Source organism: Rosa rugosa, chromosome 4 (assembly GCF_958449725.1).
Source record: "Rosa rugosa chromosome 4, drRosRugo1.1, whole genome shotgun sequence".
NCBI classification, from domain to species: domain Eukaryota; kingdom Viridiplantae; phylum Streptophyta; class Magnoliopsida; order Rosales; family Rosaceae; genus Rosa; species Rosa rugosa.
In genome coordinates this window covers 57230932-57249357 of record NC_084823.1, presented here as the reverse complement: position 1 = coordinate 57249357, position 18426 = coordinate 57230932, and the positions used below count along the sequence as shown (strand labels likewise).

Here is an 18426-nt window from a genome sequence, read left to right as displayed (position 1 = left end):
GACTTTGTATTGAATCATGTTTTTTTATGAGAAGCCTACTTGTTCTTGAATATGAATTGAACATTTTTTTCATTTGGTCATAAGGTGTTAAACATTGTTGGAATTCTCTTATATATAAAAAAAACATTCAATATATCCCCATCATAAATTGGAAATAATCTTATTTAGTGATTGCTCTACCTGAGGGCATTGTTTGGGCACATATACATATATAATTCTGACTGCACATCAGCACATGTAGTCTTTTATTTAGTGGTCAGATACTGCAAACCACAATTGCCCTTATTGCCACGAGAGACTTAACTAGCTATTAGATCAATTGAAATTGATAGGGTATTTTGGTTGTTTGTTCGGGGAAAACAGCCCCCAATGTTTCTCAAGCTCTGGGTTTTTCCTATCCTCATCAAACATGGCAAATATGTAAGTTTGTATCGGTCTCCCGGGCTTTTTCGGAGTCCCACCCTTGACATGTTGAATCAAGTTTGAGTTGTAAGTCCTTGCATTGTCAACAGTAGTTGCTGTTCCACCGGCCGTTGGCCAACCGCTCTCCGATACAACAATTTCCAAAGACCCTCCACCGGCCTTCTCAAGAGCAGAATACACAGCGTCCAACATGGCATCGAAAAGATTACGATAACCAAGTTGGCCATCTTGTACAACAACCGATGGAGCTGTGAAGAGAGCATAATCGAGACGAATGGCACCGGTGTTGTCCTTGTAACTAAAATACGGGTACAGGTTAACCAGCAATGGAGATCTATTCTCCACTAAGAAGCGTATAATGGGATCGAGCAGCGCTCTATTTTCAGACTTGAAGGAACCTTTTGAGGGAGGGTACGATACTCCGAGTCCTTTGGTGTCGATGGCTGTGGAAACTTTGATTTGGTTGCCAAGACCAGCATTGGAAATTGCGGTTTGAATGTTTCGCATGGCCGGGACTAGAAACTGTGCGGATGATTCTCCTGGCTGGACTTCGTTTCCAACAGCAATGTACTTGAATCTTACATCGCCGTAGTTTCGGACATTCACTACTAGCAAAACAACAATTACCCACGGATTTTAATCTGTGGGTAATAAGACTTTCACACACGGATTTCAGTGTGTGATAGCTTTTACACACAGTACACGCACAGATTGGTGTTACCGTGCGGTTTGGAGGGGGGTAATGCTCATCTCACACGGATTATGTTGTCCGTGTGAAATACTTATGTGGGCCCCGCTATAATTCCATAAATATAAATTACCGGAATGGATCGGAATCCGTGTGAACAACTCTATTTCACACGGATATCTGTATCAAATGTATAAACTCTATTTCACACGGATTACTGTGCGGGATACAACTCACACTGATTTCTGTATCAAAACCTATAACCTTATTGACACGGATATCCGTGTGAGATTCCTATACCCTAACTCTCACTGATTTCTGTGTGTAAAAGTATCATCATGTTAAAAAAAAATAATTATGCTAATTCAGCTAAAAGTGACATAATAATACTTTTATTTCTCTATAATAAATATACTTCAGATATTTACAATAAAGTGAACAAATCCACAACTCAATCAAAAATATTAAAACTTTACATTCATAGCAAGATGTTCTTTACATTCCAAGCAAAATACATTTCAAACCAAAGTAAATTCTTGGATTACAAAAAACAAGGCTGCCTTCCAAAATACATTGTTGTTGAAGGTGCAATATCACTAAGATTTTCCCCCTTGTCCAAGAATAGTTCACAACATTAAGAGAGTAAGAGCAAATGAAACTGCATCGAAGACAATTAACGTGTGAACTTGGGAACCAAATAAAAGTTTAAAGTCAACTACCATTAAAACATCATGTATATAAACTTTGAGATCATTTTCTTGGAACCGTATTTGAAGTTAAAAAGTTATTCCAATCTATATAACGAGTAACTACAAGTGACAAAAATAATATACCTGTCAAAATTATGTAAATGGAAACCAGAAAGAAACAAAACATACCTTGTGAAGAAGCTTTACAAGATTGCGGTGCTGAAGTTTTGCAATCAGTATCACTTCATTTTTGAACTCTTTCATTCCTTGTCCAGAACTTCTTGAGAGCCGCTTCACTGCAATTTCTTTTCCATCTAGTAGTGTACCCTGAAGATTATTCACATTTGCATTAAGATTAGTTGTTGTTTTCTCAACATAGATGCTTAACTTGTATGATTCTTCTGTTAGCAGAGTACATATTACCTCGTACACAGATTCAAAACCACCTTCTCCAAGTTTATTATTAATTGAAAATTTATTGGTAGCAGTCTCTATTGTTGACAAGTCGAACAATGGTAGCTCCAGGTCTTCATCCTTCTGCTCTTCAATGTTGTTTTGAGTACCTTATATGATCATTAACAAGCAATAAAAGTTACATACGTTTTGCTCTATATTGTTTGACCTTCTCCATCACATGCAGCAACTCTTCTTCAAAAGAATGACAGATCTAGTAGATCATCTAACCTTTGAAACTTTTCCTGTGTCTGAGTCTGAGAATGTAACAATAGCCAAATAAGACCCAAGGTTCAACTCAAGGACTCAGAGCCAGAGTAAGCTGTCAGATCTCATTGGATGCTTTCCTCATGCCTTAGTTTTTGCAACCGTTCTCATGTCAATAACATGCACATCAGATCAACAGATTAAACCAAATCAACTGATGAGATAAGTACTAAAACTTAGAGTAACAACTTTAAATCGATCAATATATCAACATATCAACATATCATATAGATAATCACTAAGATGGTATTGACAATCGCCAATGTAAGTTCAACAACAAATCAATTATACAAAGATGATCCTTGGGACATTAGACAGTATTGCAAGTCATACTAATCAATAGATCAACTCAAACAACAAATCAAGTTTAATTGAGTAACGAAATCAATCAACAAATCATACATAAACACATAAATAATCATTTACACAGTATCGTCAATCATCAAAAGCAAAAAATCAGTTATACATATTTGAAAAAAAAAAGCTGACAAGCACGCATGTCCTTAGCATACCTTTATCATCAGGATCTCCAGACCATTTCCCTGCAGTGTACTTAAACGTTCCTGCTTTTCCTTCGGCCCTTTTCCAGTCCGACAACACCCACCGGCTCTTCCACCCATCTTTTTCCACAACAAACAATTACCAATTACAACTCATCACAAACTCCGCAAAAAAGATAATCCATACTTACACACATAAAATTAAGTTTCTCGCTTAACTTAGTTACCTACTCAAAGTTAACAATTTCTTACTATACAAGCGCATATTGTAGGTTCATACATGCATACAACATATGATGTTTACTAACATTCCATTTTCCGGAAATCAAACGAAGGTGTATCACAGAGCTTGTTAAATCCGAACGATCACACGAAGCAACACAGTTAAAGAACAATCACAAACTCTAAATCACTACTTTAACAACTAAACTAAGCAAAGCAAGAACCAAATCTAAGCAATCTATAACTATCAAGAGCGATCTGAAATGGCACAAGATTGTAGACGGAGAAAGGCGTTTACTATTTTGACTTGCGAAACTCGCTTACCTTCAAATCGCTCTTCGAAGAAGATTTCGGAGACGGCGAGACGGAAGTGGAGGCATAGAAGAAGCGGAAGCAGAAGAAGAACAGATTCGAGAAGCATCATCTTTCGCAGCTCTCTCATTTCAGGAAACCAGTGCAGGAAGTAAGAGTTGACTTATTACAGTCAGGCGCATCAAACTCCATTTTCTTTTTCAAGTGGCCTCCACTATTCCTGAGTCTAAGTCTGAGAATGTAAAAATTGGGGGAGATATCAAATTGTTGTTGCCTACGACCGCTTCCAGACCTCTGATAAGGCTGAATCGATTTGGGGGAGAAGGACATCGATACGCTTCAGATTTGGACATGGATGGATATGCTTCAGATTTGGATCAATTTGCTGGTTATAAGGGGAATTTCCACGGAAATCCGTGTGAAATACATTTACCTTTAATTTGCTACTGATATCCGTGTGTATGTACCTCAGTAATCCACCGAAATCCGTGTGTAGTACTACTAAGGGAGGGAAATTGAATTTGTTCCAAAAAAGTGAGCGGGAAAAAATTTACCACGAAAATCCGTGTGAGATACATATATTTACCACTGATATCCGTGTGTATTTATCTCGGTAATATATAACTGTCATGTTTATTATTGTTTACACGGAATTCTGTCTCTATTCTATTTTTTTCACACGGAATTTAGTAGCTAATTTTTCTTTTCACACAGATATCTGTGTCTGCATTTTACACAGATATTCGTGTGTTGCTCATTTCACACAGAATTCTGTACTAAAAACTTATTGTAACGGAACTCTGTAGCTAATAGAGTTTTTCACACGGATTTCCGTGTTAACATTTCACACAGATATTCATGTGTTACTCATTACACACAGATGTCTGTACCAAAAACCGGTCAACCCTTTAAACGCTTCTACTTCCCTAAGGGGAGCCGACCCTTGAGGAGATAAAATTTCAGAAATTTTTACATTAGTTGATATAGCTTCTACCCATGAGAGCATGAGAGTTTACAGATCAAAAAAATAAGTTACGAGTGAGCGGTTATGAGCATATTAGTTTTATGTAGTATTTAATGTTTAGGGTTGACCTACTAGATCGAAACCCAAACGACGACGAAAATAGCTGAAATTTTGAACACAACCATTTATTCTTATCATGATAACATCCTACGGTCGATTTTGATAAAGTCTATTTCCTACACATTGTTGCTTATGGAATGTATACTTTTCATTATAACTAATAAACTAGTTAAACAACATTGGTAGGCACATAAGGATTTTGTTCGATCTAAACACTCGAAATTGGAAATCAATAAATTTGGCATTACCTGTCTATTTATAGCGTATTAATAGGTATTGTGTGAAAAAATTAACCCGATCCGCCGTTATTTTGACATGAAATAAACCGGTCAACCCTTTAAACGCTTCTACTTCCCTAAGGGGAGCCGACCCTTGAGGAGATAAAATTTCAGACATTTTTACATTAGTTGATATAGCTTCTACCCATGAGAGCATGAGAGTTTACAGATCAAAAAAATAAGTTACGAGTGAGCGGTTATGAGCATATTAGTTTTATGTAGTATTTAAGGTTTAGGGTTGAGCTACTAGATCGAAACCCAAACGACGACAAAAATAGCTGAAATTTTGAAAATAACCATTTATTCTTATCATGATAACATCCTACGGTCGATTTTGATAAAGGTGTTTTCCTACGCATTGTTGCTTATGGAAGGTATACTTTTCTTTATAACTAATAAACTAGTTATACCACATTAGTAGACATATAAGAATTTTGTGCAATCCAAAAAATTAAAATTGAAAATTGATAAATTTGACACTACCCATCTATTTATAGCGTATTAATAGGTATGGTGTAAAAAAATTAACTCAAATTAAAGCCATTATTTCAATATCAAATAAAGTGGTTAACCTTATATACATCTATACTTCCCTAAGGGGAGTTAAACCACGAGGAGATAAATAATGCAAAATTTTTACATTATTTGGTATACCTCATATTCATGAGAGTATGAGAGCTGACAGATCGAAAAAAATAAGTTGCGAATGAGCGGTTATGAGCATATTAGTTTTATGTGGTATTTAGGGTTCATGGTTGATCTAGTAGATCGAGACCTAAACGATAACAAAAATAGCTGAAATTTTGTCCATAACTATTTATTCTAATCATGACAACATCCAACGGTCGATTTTGATAAATTCAATTTCCTCAACATTGTTGCTCATGGAATGTATACTTTTCATTACAACTAATAAACTAGTTATACCACATTAGTAGACATATAAGAATTTTTGTGCGATCCAAAAAATCAAAATTGAAAATCAATAAATTTGACATTACCCATCTATTTATAGTGTATTAATAGGTATTGTGTAAAAAAAATTAACTCAATCCGCCGTTATTTCGATATCAAATAAATGGTCAACCTTATATACACCTATACATTTTCACACGGAATTTTGTAGCTAATTGTTATTTTCACACAGATATCCGTGTGAAAAAGTTTTAGTTTTTACACAGACATCAGTTACTCTTGTTTATTCACACGGATTTCTGTGTGTAGTCTCCTTTTTCACACGGAATACTGTGTCAACATTTTCACACGGAAATCCGTGTGTATTACTCATTTCACACAGAAATCTGTATCAAATAGTTATTGTAACGGAAATCCGTCCCTCCATAATTCACATAACATAAAAAATTAATGATTTCGAAATAAACTAATTTATAATACGTACAGAAATCCGTGTGAATTGTTTTTCACACAGATATCCGTGTGAAAATGTTTTTGTTTTTACACAGATATCTGTGACTATTGTTTTTGCACACGGATTTCCGTTGATATTGTTATTGTATAAATTATTGTGGGCCCCATTATGCTCATTTCACACGGATTTCTGTCAGTATTTCTATTTCACACGGATATCTGTGGCTTTTAACTACAGTAAATCTGTGTGTGTTGTTATTTTGCTAGTAGTGATTGTTTTGAACCCATGAGTTTGCATTGGCCTGGCTTGAGGCAATGGTTTGAAGGTTGTCGTTTGGGACGCCGAGAATGAGCTCGATGTTAGAGCCCCTCAGGGCAGTGAGAGCGGCTTGGTTTGGATCATAGAGTCGCATCCTTCCAATGTTGTATTGTTTGTAAAGAGCAACAACATCTCTTTGAGGTGGTAAGTTGCCAAGCATTCCATAGCATACACCAATTTGGGCATCTGACATACAATTAAATAATTAATTGATCATTTTTTTCATGCATGTAAAATCAAATTAATTTCATCCCCTCCATAAAACAAAACGAAACTTGTCATATACAGAAAAGGTCAGTTTTCCTTGTGAAAACTATACATGTACAGTACTATCATAAACTACTTAAGAAAAATAGTATATAAAAGAAAGATTCTCCCAAACTACTTTTAGTATTTATCGATCATATAAAGTCATTATCTATATTTTTTGGAAAAAATAAAAATACCATTTATACGATTCATGATATACTACAAGTTACAAAAATGGAACCAACCCTGGAAAGAACTACATGAAAATATGAGTAAATTTAAGACACATATACCTGCTGTTTGTAGGGTTATCATCATGAGCTGCCCAAGTAGAAACACGATGGAGATCAGAGAAGGGGTTTTGCCAACTGAAGAATTGCATTTAGACATGATCAAAAGATAGTACAGAGAACAAATATTTCAAGTGTTTCACTGCTTTGTGCCTTGTCTAAATAGCACTGCCCCTCAGTCTTAATTTATAGCAACCAGAAAGAGCATGTATCTCACCATGGAAATTAATTAGGTTCCGATGCAAGTAAGAAGGGCTTGGGGCTAGCTATATATAGTCGAGCAACATCTTCAACTATATGTTTGTTCATTTAATACTAATAAGGACTAGCTACTCTCACGTACTGATGCGACTAATTTGGCAGGGACTAGGAGCATAGTTTACGTTCAGGGAACTTTTCCAGAAAAACGTACCATCTCGATCAGCATTTTTCTCGGTCAAGATATGAAAAAGGATGTAGAGACACAGCTTTGAATTTTCGACGCACTCTCATTTTTCCACAAAGAGATGGCTGTCTACGATGAGAACAATAGAAGACGTCATTCATATCGTCACATATTTACATCATGAAATTTCAAAGTCATTCTTGACTTGATTTAGGGTGCAGCTTCTGTAGGCAGTGCCACTCTATCTGTAGCCAGTGTCCCATATCAAAGCTACATTGCATCGTCAAGAGCAGAGCCGTCTCAAAATTTTTAGAGGCCCTGTGCAAGAGCCAACTATGTACACTTATCTCGTTTTTTTCTTTGGCAGTTGCCTCATCAAAGAGGCAACTTCTGTAGCCAGCTGGCCACTCTATCTGTAGCAAGTGTCCCATATCAAAGCTATGTTGCATCGTCAAGAGGCAACTACGTACACTTATCTCGTTTTTTTTCTTTGGCAGTTGCCTCTTTGATGAGGCAACTAAAATACAAAGTGCTACACAATATTTTAGGGCCAAATTAGGTATAAAATTTGCTCGACAAGTTTAGGCCAGTGTATACTTAGTGTTCTTTTTCTCGTAAATTAGACAAATGTAAAATATGCAAATAGTACCTGAATCATCACGGAATTCAATTTTGGTACATAAATTTTCACAAGAATATCTAGTAATACATGATATCCGTCAAATATTCGCGCGTGATTGTAATGCCTGGTCGTGTAGACATGCCGCAGCTTAGACAAAAGGAAAGGTGCATAAAGACTTGAAGCCGATCAGTTAATTACAATCCCAAGGGAAGAAGAAAGCTGCCAATAGTAGCTAATGCTTCTGCTTATGATCATCTAAGAAGAACAAAGACACAAAAATCCCTTTCTTAGATAGATTAATTGAAGAATTCACATGCAGAAGTTAGAGAGCAATAGAGCGTCCAAACAAATTGCTTTGTAAACACAAGCTCATATTAAAAAAATAATAATAATAAAAAAAAAAGAGGAAGAATCTACTAGCTTATGATTAACTAATGCAATAAAAAAAACTCCAAGCATGCAGGATATTATAAGAGTTCACCAAAGTTCTTTATTGTGACTATATACTGCATTGTCTAGCTTTAATTTTTTGAGAGATACATCATACATATATTTTGGTTGTTACCATGTTTAGGATTAGGATAGAAGTAACCTAGCTTTATTCAACTTACGCATCGTTCCACACAAGAAGTGCCTATATATCATCATAGAAAACTCTTAGTTGAATAAATTGATGGGATAAACAGGCTTTTTTTCTTGGGTAAAAGAGGCCGACATTATTCTCAGTCTTCTCCCCTTGTTTTTGATTCTCATTGAACATTGCAAATGTTGAAGGATATTGACATAATGTGTGCCTCTACAAACTAGGGTTAGAGTTGTAATAGGAATGTGTTCTAGATATTCAATTGTAATCGGATTCTATTACCTTTTTGGGTACCTTGTAACTCCCTATTTAAAGGGCTCCTATTATCAATAATATACACACAATTGCATTCTCCTACAACACGTTATCAGCACGAGTTCTAACCCTAGCCGAAAAAGAAAAAACCCTAAAAACCCTAAACATCAAAATCTGCCGCAGCCTCCCCTGCAGCTCCCTGCTGCATCTTCCTGCAACCTGCTGCACACCACGCTGCTGCTCCCTGCGCACCCGCCTACAACCTGCTGCTGCCAGCCCGCAGCTCCCCTACAGTTTCCTGCCGCAAGCCGCAAGCACTGCAGCCCCCTGCACACCTGCGCATCAGTCCACGCACCAGCCCGCACGCACCTGCTAGCCCGCCAGCCCCTGCTGCCGCACCTTTTGCTGCAGCACCTGCACTCCCCGCAGCAGCACAGTCCCCGCAGCAGCCAGCCTTCGCTGCTGCCCTTGCACAGCAGCCTCACAGCCGCGCAGCCCATCAGCCTCGCAGACCTGCAGCCTCGCAGCCCAACAGCCTCGCAGCCCCGTAGCCGTAGCCAGCTTGCCTAGCCACACCGCTAGCTGCAGCCCCCGCAGCGAAAGAAAAAAAAAAACTCAGAAAACAGAGGGAAGAAGAAGAAGACGCATAGAAGGAGGAGGAAGAAGGAGTGGGCCCAGAAGAAGAAAAGAAAGAAAAGAAAAGAAAAGAAAAGAAAAGAAAAGAAAAGAAAAGAAAGAAAAGAAAGAAAGAAAAGAAGAAAAAAAAAGAAGGGGGAAGCGGGCCTGGGCCGCGAAAAGAAAAAAAAAAAAGGGGAAGGGAGAAGGGCAGCCCACCAACTGCCAATTTCCGACCAGATTCCGGCAATCCTAATTTAGCTACACGCCTGCATCAACACGCGCGTGTATAAGTATCGTGAAGCCAAGCTTTAAATTACCAAGTAAGTTTTTACGATTAAAGTTCCTGCTTTCTTGTCTTTTAAATTCCTTTATTTTGCTGCAGGATTTGTATAATATGAACATGATTTTGAAAGCGGAATTGTGGGGATTCGCGCTTAACGAACTAAGAGTGTTCATATGAACTAAGAGTGTTCATAATTAAACGAACTAAGAGTGTTCATAATTAAACGAACTAAGAGCGTTCGTATGAACTAAGAGTGTTCATAATGCTTGGACTAAGAGCGTTCATAAAGCATCAAATTGTGACCATATCTTGGTCTAATCCAAAAGAGATTCTTGGAAATAGATTTCTTGGTAGCATAGCTCGAAAATCTTATTATTGTTAGTTTTCGTGGAAGTTTAGCTCCGAAACTAATTCGTTCTTGTTTCACCCCTTTTTCAGGATGTCAAACTCGAACATACTCGATTTTGTTCCATTGGATTATGCAGGCAAAAGATACCTAACGTGGGCTCAGGATGTTGAGCTCCACCTTATTGCCCATGACTTATTGCATACAATCCAAGAGCTTTGTCCTATAGAAACAGCTCCAGACCCTCAAACTGAGAAAGATATTTCCAGGGCACTTGCCTTCATGAAACGTCACATGGATAGTGACCTCCAGTTTGAGTTCATAAATGAGGATAGCGCTATAAAGCTTTGACAAGCGCTTCGCGAACGATATGGCAATGTTCGTGACTCCATCCTTCCGAATACAGAAGCAGAATGGAAAGATCTTCGCTTCTCTGAATTTGACACAGTCATGCAATTTTATTCGGAAGCCGTCCGCATCAGAGCAATGATGCACTTTTGTGGCAAGACGATCACAGAAGAACAATTGATTGAGAAAACCCTCAATACCTTCCCTGTCTATGCTATGAGATACTGTGATTTATTTCGGACTCATATAAATGCAAGACGGATCACAAGTTTTCAATAGCTTATTGAAGCTATGAACAGAGATATTGATAGGCCTCAAGATGGCCATCAAGAGCATCGTCCCATGGCTAGAGAAAGTCGCCATCGACGTCATGATCCATACGATCGAAATGCTCGAGAAGGTAATCGCCCAAGGCGACAATCACGCGACCGTAGGAGCCGTGATTTTGAGGGAAGAAGGGTTGGAAACCATGGAGCCAACGTTGGCCATGGTCATCACTTTCCAACGCCACTGGTCCTAGGAACCATGCAAATTGCGCCAATGCGCCTCAATCAAGGGAGAATCCTCTTTGTGGTGTCTATTTCTAATATGGAACGTCTGATCAATGGACCCGAATTTGCAATGTACCTAAGAAGGTAGCCGCGTCATGGTGATCAAGACATCGAGTTCAAAAAAAAAGACTTTAAATCTGGCGATGAAGACAAAATGCCGCAGATTTTTATTTCGAATAGTCTTTTATTTTCCAAGAAATATGTAATGGCAATTATGCCTTAAATCAATAAATGACATTTTGTTTTAACTCTTTCTCACTTGGCTCACCTAATTAAGTATGATGTCTAGGAAAGTAATTGAGATTAGTGGTACTTAAGAGAGCCTCGCTCCACCGACATCTCTTCCTACTTTCCTGGTCATATTTGATTGGAGTTACCAAACGGATTGAGTGACTACGATTTGCCTAAGTTTGATTTTTATTATGGATTAGACTTTGGAAACTTTGATGTAATCATTGGCTATTAATAAAGTGTCAATTCTTTTACTTAATGTCTTGGACATACCTTAATTCGAACTTTATTATATCAAAGCCAATGGTTTTCATGTGGAAACACATTATGAGAATGGACAGAGTTCCTTTGCATCACCTCTAATGACTACGGACATAAACGAGTCTTAGAGAAACTTATGTGTCGCTCTAGTGGGTTGTATGCAACCACTATTCGAGTTATTGAATCCAACCATATCATGAGAGACGACTTATGGGATTCTGACACATATAGGCTTTGACATGATGATCCGTGTATTAAAGACTTTACACGGACATCCATTTTCAGAACGAAGAAAAGTAAGAACCAAGAATTGGTTCGAGGAGCTGCACATGCGCCTCATGGCGCCATGATTGTGCAAAGACCGGCCATACATGGCCGGCGCTGCCTACCCCCTGCGGCAAATACATGGCATTGACGCCATAAACTCCTCTCTCTACTTCTCAAGTCTATTGTGACATTATGGCTTAACCAAAAGCCTCATTGGTTGATTATAAAGCCCATGTTTCGTTCTGTAAAGCCTGTTATTTAGGATTGAGACTATCCTATGCAAAGGAGATTGAGGAAATAATTCCATTCTTACAAAGAATCTAAGGGAATTCTATGGATTTGATCAACCAACTTGCGGACCGTATAGATGTTTTATGGTGTTGGTTGATACGCAAACACGCTGGTCACGTGTTGTGCCATTATCCACTCGTAATGCTGCTTATACTACACTTCTAGCACATAACATATGGCTACGGGCTCACTACCCAGATCATCCCATTCAGTCAATTTAACTTGATAATGCTAGAGAGTTTACATCGACAATTTGTCGATGACTATTGCATATCATTGGGTATTGATATCAAGTATCGTATTCCCATGTACACACCCAATTGGTCTCGCGGAAAAGCCACCATTAAACGACTACGATGGTAGCCCGGACATTGGTAATGCGCACCAATATTTCCTCTTGGGTTATGCAATATCGCATGCAGCTATGCTAATTCGTCTACGACTCATAGCAGCCACTCAACTTTTATTTGCGTTACAGCTAGTGACTGGGTTCGAGTTTAATATCTCGTATTTATGCATATTTGAGTGTGCGGTTCATGTGCCAATTGCGCCGCCACAGCGCATCAACATGAGTCATTGCAACGAATGCATATATATATTTGTTGGACATGAGTCTCCAACTATAAGTCCGCTATGTAGAACCCTTGACAGGCGATCTCTATTTCGCTGGATTTGCGAATTGTCACTTTGATGAGACAGTCTTCCCGTCGTTAGGGGGAGATTAGAACGTCAATGTTCAACAGGAACGACAGGAATTGTCGTGGTCTGTCCCCACTATGTCTCATCTTGATCCCCTAAAAGTGACGAGATCACATATACCTGCTGCAAACATGCCTGCAAGGATTGATGTCCCCACAAGAGGACATGGTGCCACCCAGAGAAGATGGGTACTGCACCACTACCATGGATGGTAGTATGGTGACGCCACAAAGGTGGCATAATGGCGTCATAGGCCATGGGTTCCGCTAGAGAGAGTAGGAGACCCATAGGTTCGATGGATTCTCGCCCTAAGAAGAGAGCGTGTTTGGCACAACTTGATCCATTGATCATTGATACTCAAAATCCGTCTCATGAGAATATTTTGGATTGTGGTTATGTCCAAGAGACATCATTGGGGGACGCCTCAATGTTAGAACCAATTCCTGAGAATATAGAGATCTCTACGAACTACACTAGTGTACATAAGGACGTGGAATTATTGAGACCAATGACATCGAACCTTACTCCGTTGAAGAATGCCAACGTAGAGAAAATTGGCCTAAATGGAAAGATGCGATCCAGGTTGAATTGGATTCACTAACGAAGAGGAAGGATTTCGGGCCTGAGATGCCAACACCTCCTAACATAAAACCTGTTGACATTAATAGGTCTTCATTAGATAGCGTGACGAGAAAAAGAGATAGTAATCTCACCTTATGGCGCAAGGTTTCTCACAACGCCCTGGAATCGACTACGAGAAGACATATTCTCTCGTAATGGATGTCATTGCACTCCACTACCTTGTCAGTTTGGTAGTTTCCAAATAACTGAACATGCAGCTTACAAATGTGGTCACTACATATCTTTATGGGGATCTAGATACGGAATATAATGAAGGTTCTTGTGAACTTCACTTACCCAAGTCAAGTGGCTCTAGACCACGGAGCACGTTTACAACGAGGTTGAAACGCTCACTAAAGTGACTACTTGATTGGGAAGGGATATGATGAACTATGCCCACGCGTTTCCATGACAAGTTCCGGATTTGCAATTGTCGCGGTTTATGTTGATAAACATAATTGGAACCCTTGTGAGTTAAGGAAAACCGCTGAACACCTGAAATCCGAGTTTGAGAGGAAGGACCTTGGGAGAACACGGTTTTGTATACTGTGTCAATAGATGCTTAGGCATTTTGATAAAGTCAAAGATGCACTCCCATGGTCGTCCGTAGTCTTGGCCCTAAAAGGGATCCGTTTCGTCCCAGGGATGATGACGAAGACGTGTTAATAACATAAGTGCTTACTTATGTACAATAGGCGCATTATTGTACTTAGCACAATACAAGACCGGACACCTCAATTGTTATGAACTTGTTGGCTAGACATAGCCTCGCGCCAACGCAACGCCATTAGATTGGTATAAAGACAATCTTTCGATACTTGAGAGGTACGATTGATATGGACTTGTTCTATCCCTACAGAGAAAAGAGATAACAGAAGTGTGGGATCGGACCCCACAAGGCAAAATGCCACCTTCCGTGCTCCTCCTCCCCTCCATCAAAATGACAACAGGCACTTCTAAATATTGAAGTGAACCAAATCCGATCTGAGAATAATGTAGCGGACTTATTTACTAAGTCGTTACCAAAATCCACCTTCGAGAAACATGTGAAAAGCATCGGATTAAGAAAGTTATCAGAACTCCCATGATTGTAGCAATCAGGGGGAGATATTGACATCAGGGGGAGGCATGATGTCTACATGTTTGATCTCGAAGAGTGAATGACGTGTTGTGCTCTTTTTGTCCTTCGACCAAGGTTATTTTTGTCCCACAGGGTTTTTGTTACCTGGCAAGGTTTTTAACGAGGCAACAATTAAAGCGTCATCACCAAGTTTGAGCGGCACAAGGGGGAGTGTTGAAGGATATTGACATAATGTGTGCCTCTACAAACTAGGGTTAGAGTTGTAAGAGGAATGTGTTCTAGATATTCAATTGTAATCGGATTCTATTACCTTTTTGGGTACCTTGTAACTCCCTATTTAAAGGGCTCCTATTATCAATAATATACATACAATTGCATTCTCCTACAACAGCAAATAGGTAAGTTTCTATGGGAACTCAGGCTTCTTCGGAGTACCAAGCTTGACATGCTTGACCACATTTGAGTTGTAAATTTTCGCATTCTCCTTTGTTGTCACTTGGCCATCACCACCAGCGGAGGGCCAACCAATCTCTGATACAACAATTGTCAAAGAACTGCCCCCGGCCTTCTCTAAAGCAGAGTAATGTGCATCAAGAATTGCATCAAACAAGTTTTGATAGCCATGCTGGCCATCTTGAACCAAAACCGATGGTTATGTAAAAAGAGCATATCGAAGGTCAATGTTTGCTCGGAACGTTGTGAATGAAACTAAAGTATGGGTACATATTTAGAAGCAATGGAGATTTGTTTCCCACTAGGAAACCAATGATAGGATCAAGAAATGGTCGATAATCCTGCCTGAATGATCCTTTTGATGGAGGGTAGGATTCCTGGAGAATTACAGGTTGAACGGCAGTGGAGACTTTAATTTTGTTTGCAAGATCAGCCTTTGAGATTGCATTGTGAATCTTTTCCATCATTCCATGGCAGGGCCAACAAATGGTGCTAACGGACCTTTAGCATCTATTTCATTTCCCACGGCAATGTATTTGAAATTGACATTGCCATAGGCTCTAACATTTTTTTGGAACCAATCATCAGCACTGGCTTGATTGGAAGAAATGTTCTAGAGGCGTTCGTTTTCTACACCAAGCATGAGCTCAATGTTGGAGCCTCTAAGAGCTTCGAGGGCGTCATGGTCAGGACCATATAGCCGTATCCTTTCGATGTTATGTTGGTTGTAAAGAGATATTACTTCTCGTGGGGGTGGTAAATTGTTTGCCACCATACCATGCATAACAGACACCCATCTTGGCACCTGCACCATATATACACGTATGTTAATTAGCTCCAAAAACAAGCTTTACGCATATGGTAAGTGAACACTAATTGATTGACATGAACACTGAAAGACTCTATTGAGAGAAATATGGGTTGGTCCGATCTACACGAACAGTAGTTGGAGTAGGCAAGAACTAGAGCCCCTGTGAGTCTTAGGCCCTACCTCGGTTTCCCATTTGACTCAGGTGCCATTTTATTGGTGGAGACTCGTAGACAATTTTGAACAAATTTTCACAATCGAGAATCAGCATATTATCATGACCCAGATTTCCACAAATAAATACTTGGTGTAAGACGAAAGTCGCAAGTTGCATAGCTACCTTGAAAGGTAAGTTGAACATGTTCAGTTTCTCCCCAGTTTGCAAGTTTAAGAAGACTCGCTTCTAAGCAAGTTCACTCGTTGGGTCATTAGGTTAGATACTATTTACTATTTTTTTATGTTTATTTCCATCATTTAGGTCACCGACACAGTTTCCAAACTAACCTGAATCACTTTTTGGGTCAGTTTTGTGACCTACAAACTGACATTGTGACTACAAACTGACCTAGATCACAAGGTCAATTTGTAGGTCACGAAACTGACCCAGATGGTGGAAATAAACATAAAAAAAAAACAGTTAATAGTATTTGACCTAGTGACTCAATGGGTGAACTTGCATTATTAACCAGTCTCATTTGGAAGATCCACGTATATATATATGTATAGAGAAAAATTCAAGTACCGTCCCCAAACTATTCTGCCAAGGCCAATTTGATACCCGAACTCTCAAAAGTATCAATGTGATACCCAAAGACCTTATATGGCATCAACGTGATACTTCCGTTAAAAAATTTTAACAGCTCCGTTGGTTTGCTGACGTGGCAAGCACGTGGGTCCCATGTGATATTTTTATCAAGGACAAAATAGTCTTTCACTACTAACTAATTTAAAAAAATAAAATAAAAACAAACAAAGCACAGAGCTCCATCTCCATCTCTCTCTTTCTCTCTCTCTCTCTCTCTCTCGATGATACCCATTAACATATTTCAGAAAACCATGGCTATGAAGGAAGTGATGCATCTGAAAAATCCAAATGTGATCATTGGTTTCATCGATTCGAACAGAAACAGCAGTACAAGCTTGATTTGGAGACGTCATTGATGAAAAGCTTGAAGATTGAATCTTGAGAAAGAATTGCTACGAAAAACTGGTATGAACAAAATTTGAATATTGAAAAGGAATTGCTACAGATTGTGAACTAATCTCCAAATGTCTCTGGTAATCGTACAAATCTTCGACCTCTTCGTATTGAACTCGTATTGGGAGGGTTGAAATTGATGGGTCCAACTCATTCTTGGTTTGCTTTGCAGTTTCTGTTTTATAGTTTTACAGTTCCTTTCTTGAAACTTGACCCATTTTCGGTAATCAGAGTGCAAACAAACTGGTCGGCTCCGCCATCGTCTGCAAGCTCCAGTCCTTAACCACCAAAATCTTGGTTTTGGCCAAGTAATGTAACCACAGATCAGTCACTGCGTCCCTCAAAATACTCTTCTGGATGAGCAGAACATTACAACCCGTCGACTTGATCTTCTTAATCATACTGAGACTGTAGTTCCTCTCCTCCTTCAAAATCCTATCCATCTGGGTATAGTCCGAAACCACAATGCTCTGCTCAATATCAGTTTTGGGTGGCGAAATCTGGAACTGAATCACAGCAATCTTCGCCTTCTCCATCCCAAACCCCTCGCCATTTCTCCACTATCCGACCCTTCTCCGCCGAAATCCCCCACCACCCATTGGGCTTCAATGACCAGCGTTTCAACACAGACCACTCCCGCAACTTGGGTCTCACCCAGTTTCTCGAATTGCTCACAAGTACCTCCGGTTTGGCCTCTGAAGCCGACGCCATGGCTTTTCTCGACGAATCGGGAGTCAAGCCGAAGCAAGATACGGTCTTTCAGGCGATTTGGGAGCTGGGGGGGGGATTGGAAGTTGGCGTTTTTGGGTTTCAAATGGGGTGAGAAGTGGGGCTGTTGCGATGAAGAGGCGTTTAGTTTGATGGTTTGGGTTTTGGGGAGTCATAGAAAGTTTAGCACTGCTTGGTGTTTGACCTCGTCGACCTCGTCGATCAAGTCCCTCCTCTCCCGCCTCGACCTCGTCGCCAACCCAACTCCCAATCCCCGCCGAACTCCGCTTCTCATGTCACCCTCCGCCGCCGCCGCCGCCAACCCAACCCATCCTCTTCAATTTCTCAGCATCCAACCACCGAGCTCGAAGAAGAAGCAGACCCCAGAAAAAGAATTTAAAAAAAAAAAATTGGTGATGAGATTTAACATCAGGGCCATTTTGGTCTTCTCTCTCTCTTTTTTTGACTTGTTTGCCACGTCAGCAAATCAACGGAGCCGTTAGAAATTTTTGACGGAAGTATCACGTTGATGCCGTATAAGGTCTTTGGGTATCACATTGATGCTTTTGAGAGTTCGGGTATCAAATTGGCATTGGCAGAATAGTTTGGGGACAGTACCTGAATTTTTCTCATATGTATATGCATAAACTATTGTCCTGCAAAAGAGGTAAAGAG

The 18426-nt window shown here is 39.5% G+C and overlaps 2 protein-coding genes and 1 pseudogene across 4 annotated transcripts; all 3 read right to left on the bottom strand.

Moving 5' to 3' along the window:
- Positions 1–80: 80 nt before the first annotated feature.
- On the bottom strand, positions 81–7413 carry LOC133743467 (glucan endo-1,3-beta-glucosidase, basic isoform-like). Its single transcript, XM_062171415.1, has 3 exons — positions 7146–7413; positions 6560–6789; positions 81–1026 (listed from the first exon to the last, which is right to left on the bottom strand). The coding sequence occupies exons 1-3, from the start codon at positions 7240–7242 to the stop codon at positions 316–318; spliced, it is 1038 nt and encodes a 345-aa protein (XP_062027399.1). The 5' UTR covers positions 7243–7413; the 3' UTR covers positions 81–315.
- LOC133743468 (G-type lectin S-receptor-like serine/threonine-protein kinase RKS1) lies at positions 1508–3887 on the bottom strand. Of its 3 annotated transcripts, none has more exons than XR_009863134.1 (6): positions 3567–3887; positions 3033–3140; positions 2485–2626; positions 2224–2363; positions 1990–2127; positions 1508–1769 (listed from the first exon to the last, which is right to left on the bottom strand). XR_009863134.1 is itself a non-coding variant. In XM_062171416.1 (5 exons), exons 1-5 carry the CDS (start codon positions 3682–3684, stop codon positions 1746–1748), a joined length of 528 nt encoding a protein of 175 aa, XP_062027400.1. In that variant the 5' UTR covers positions 3685–3887; the 3' UTR covers positions 1510–1745. The 3 variants fall into 3 exon arrangements, 1 of the variants encoding a protein (XP_062027400.1); XR_009863135.1 differs by having other exon boundaries at positions 1509–1769; positions 2485–2510; XM_062171416.1 differs by lacking the exon at positions 2485–2626 and having other exon boundaries at positions 1510–1769.
- A 6846-nt stretch (positions 7414–14259) lies between the features above and the next one.
- LOC133745098 (glucan endo-1,3-beta-glucosidase, acidic-like) lies at positions 14260–16633 on the bottom strand (annotated as a pseudogene).
- Positions 16634–18426: the final 1793 nt, after the last annotated feature.

Bases quoted from the DNA above. Each gene is read 5' to 3' on its own strand.
- LOC133743468 (XM_062171416.1), bottom strand. From the start codon at position 3,684: ATGAGAGAGCTGCGAAAGATGATGCTTCTCGAATCTGTTCTTCTTCTG. The intron at 2,128-2,223 runs GTAATATGTACT...AATAATCTTCAG, and splicing joins GTTTTGAATCTGTGTACGAG to GGTACACTACTAGATGGAAA. The intron at 1,770-1,989 runs GTATGTTTTGTT...TCTTCGATGCAG, and splicing joins TTGTAAAGCTTCTTCACAAG to TTTCATTTGCTCTTACTCTC.
- LOC133743467 (XM_062171415.1), bottom strand. From the start codon at position 7,242: ATGTCTAAATGCAATTCTTCAGTTGGCAAAACCCCTTCTCTGATCTCC. The intron at 6,790-7,145 runs GTATATGTGTCT...ATTGTATGTCAG, and splicing joins GATAACCCTACAAACAGCAG to ATGCCCAAATTGGTGTATGC. The intron at 1,027-6,559 runs AATCACTACTAG...TTGCTAGTAGTG, and splicing joins CAAACTCATGGGTTCAAAAC to AATGTCCGAAACTACGGCGA.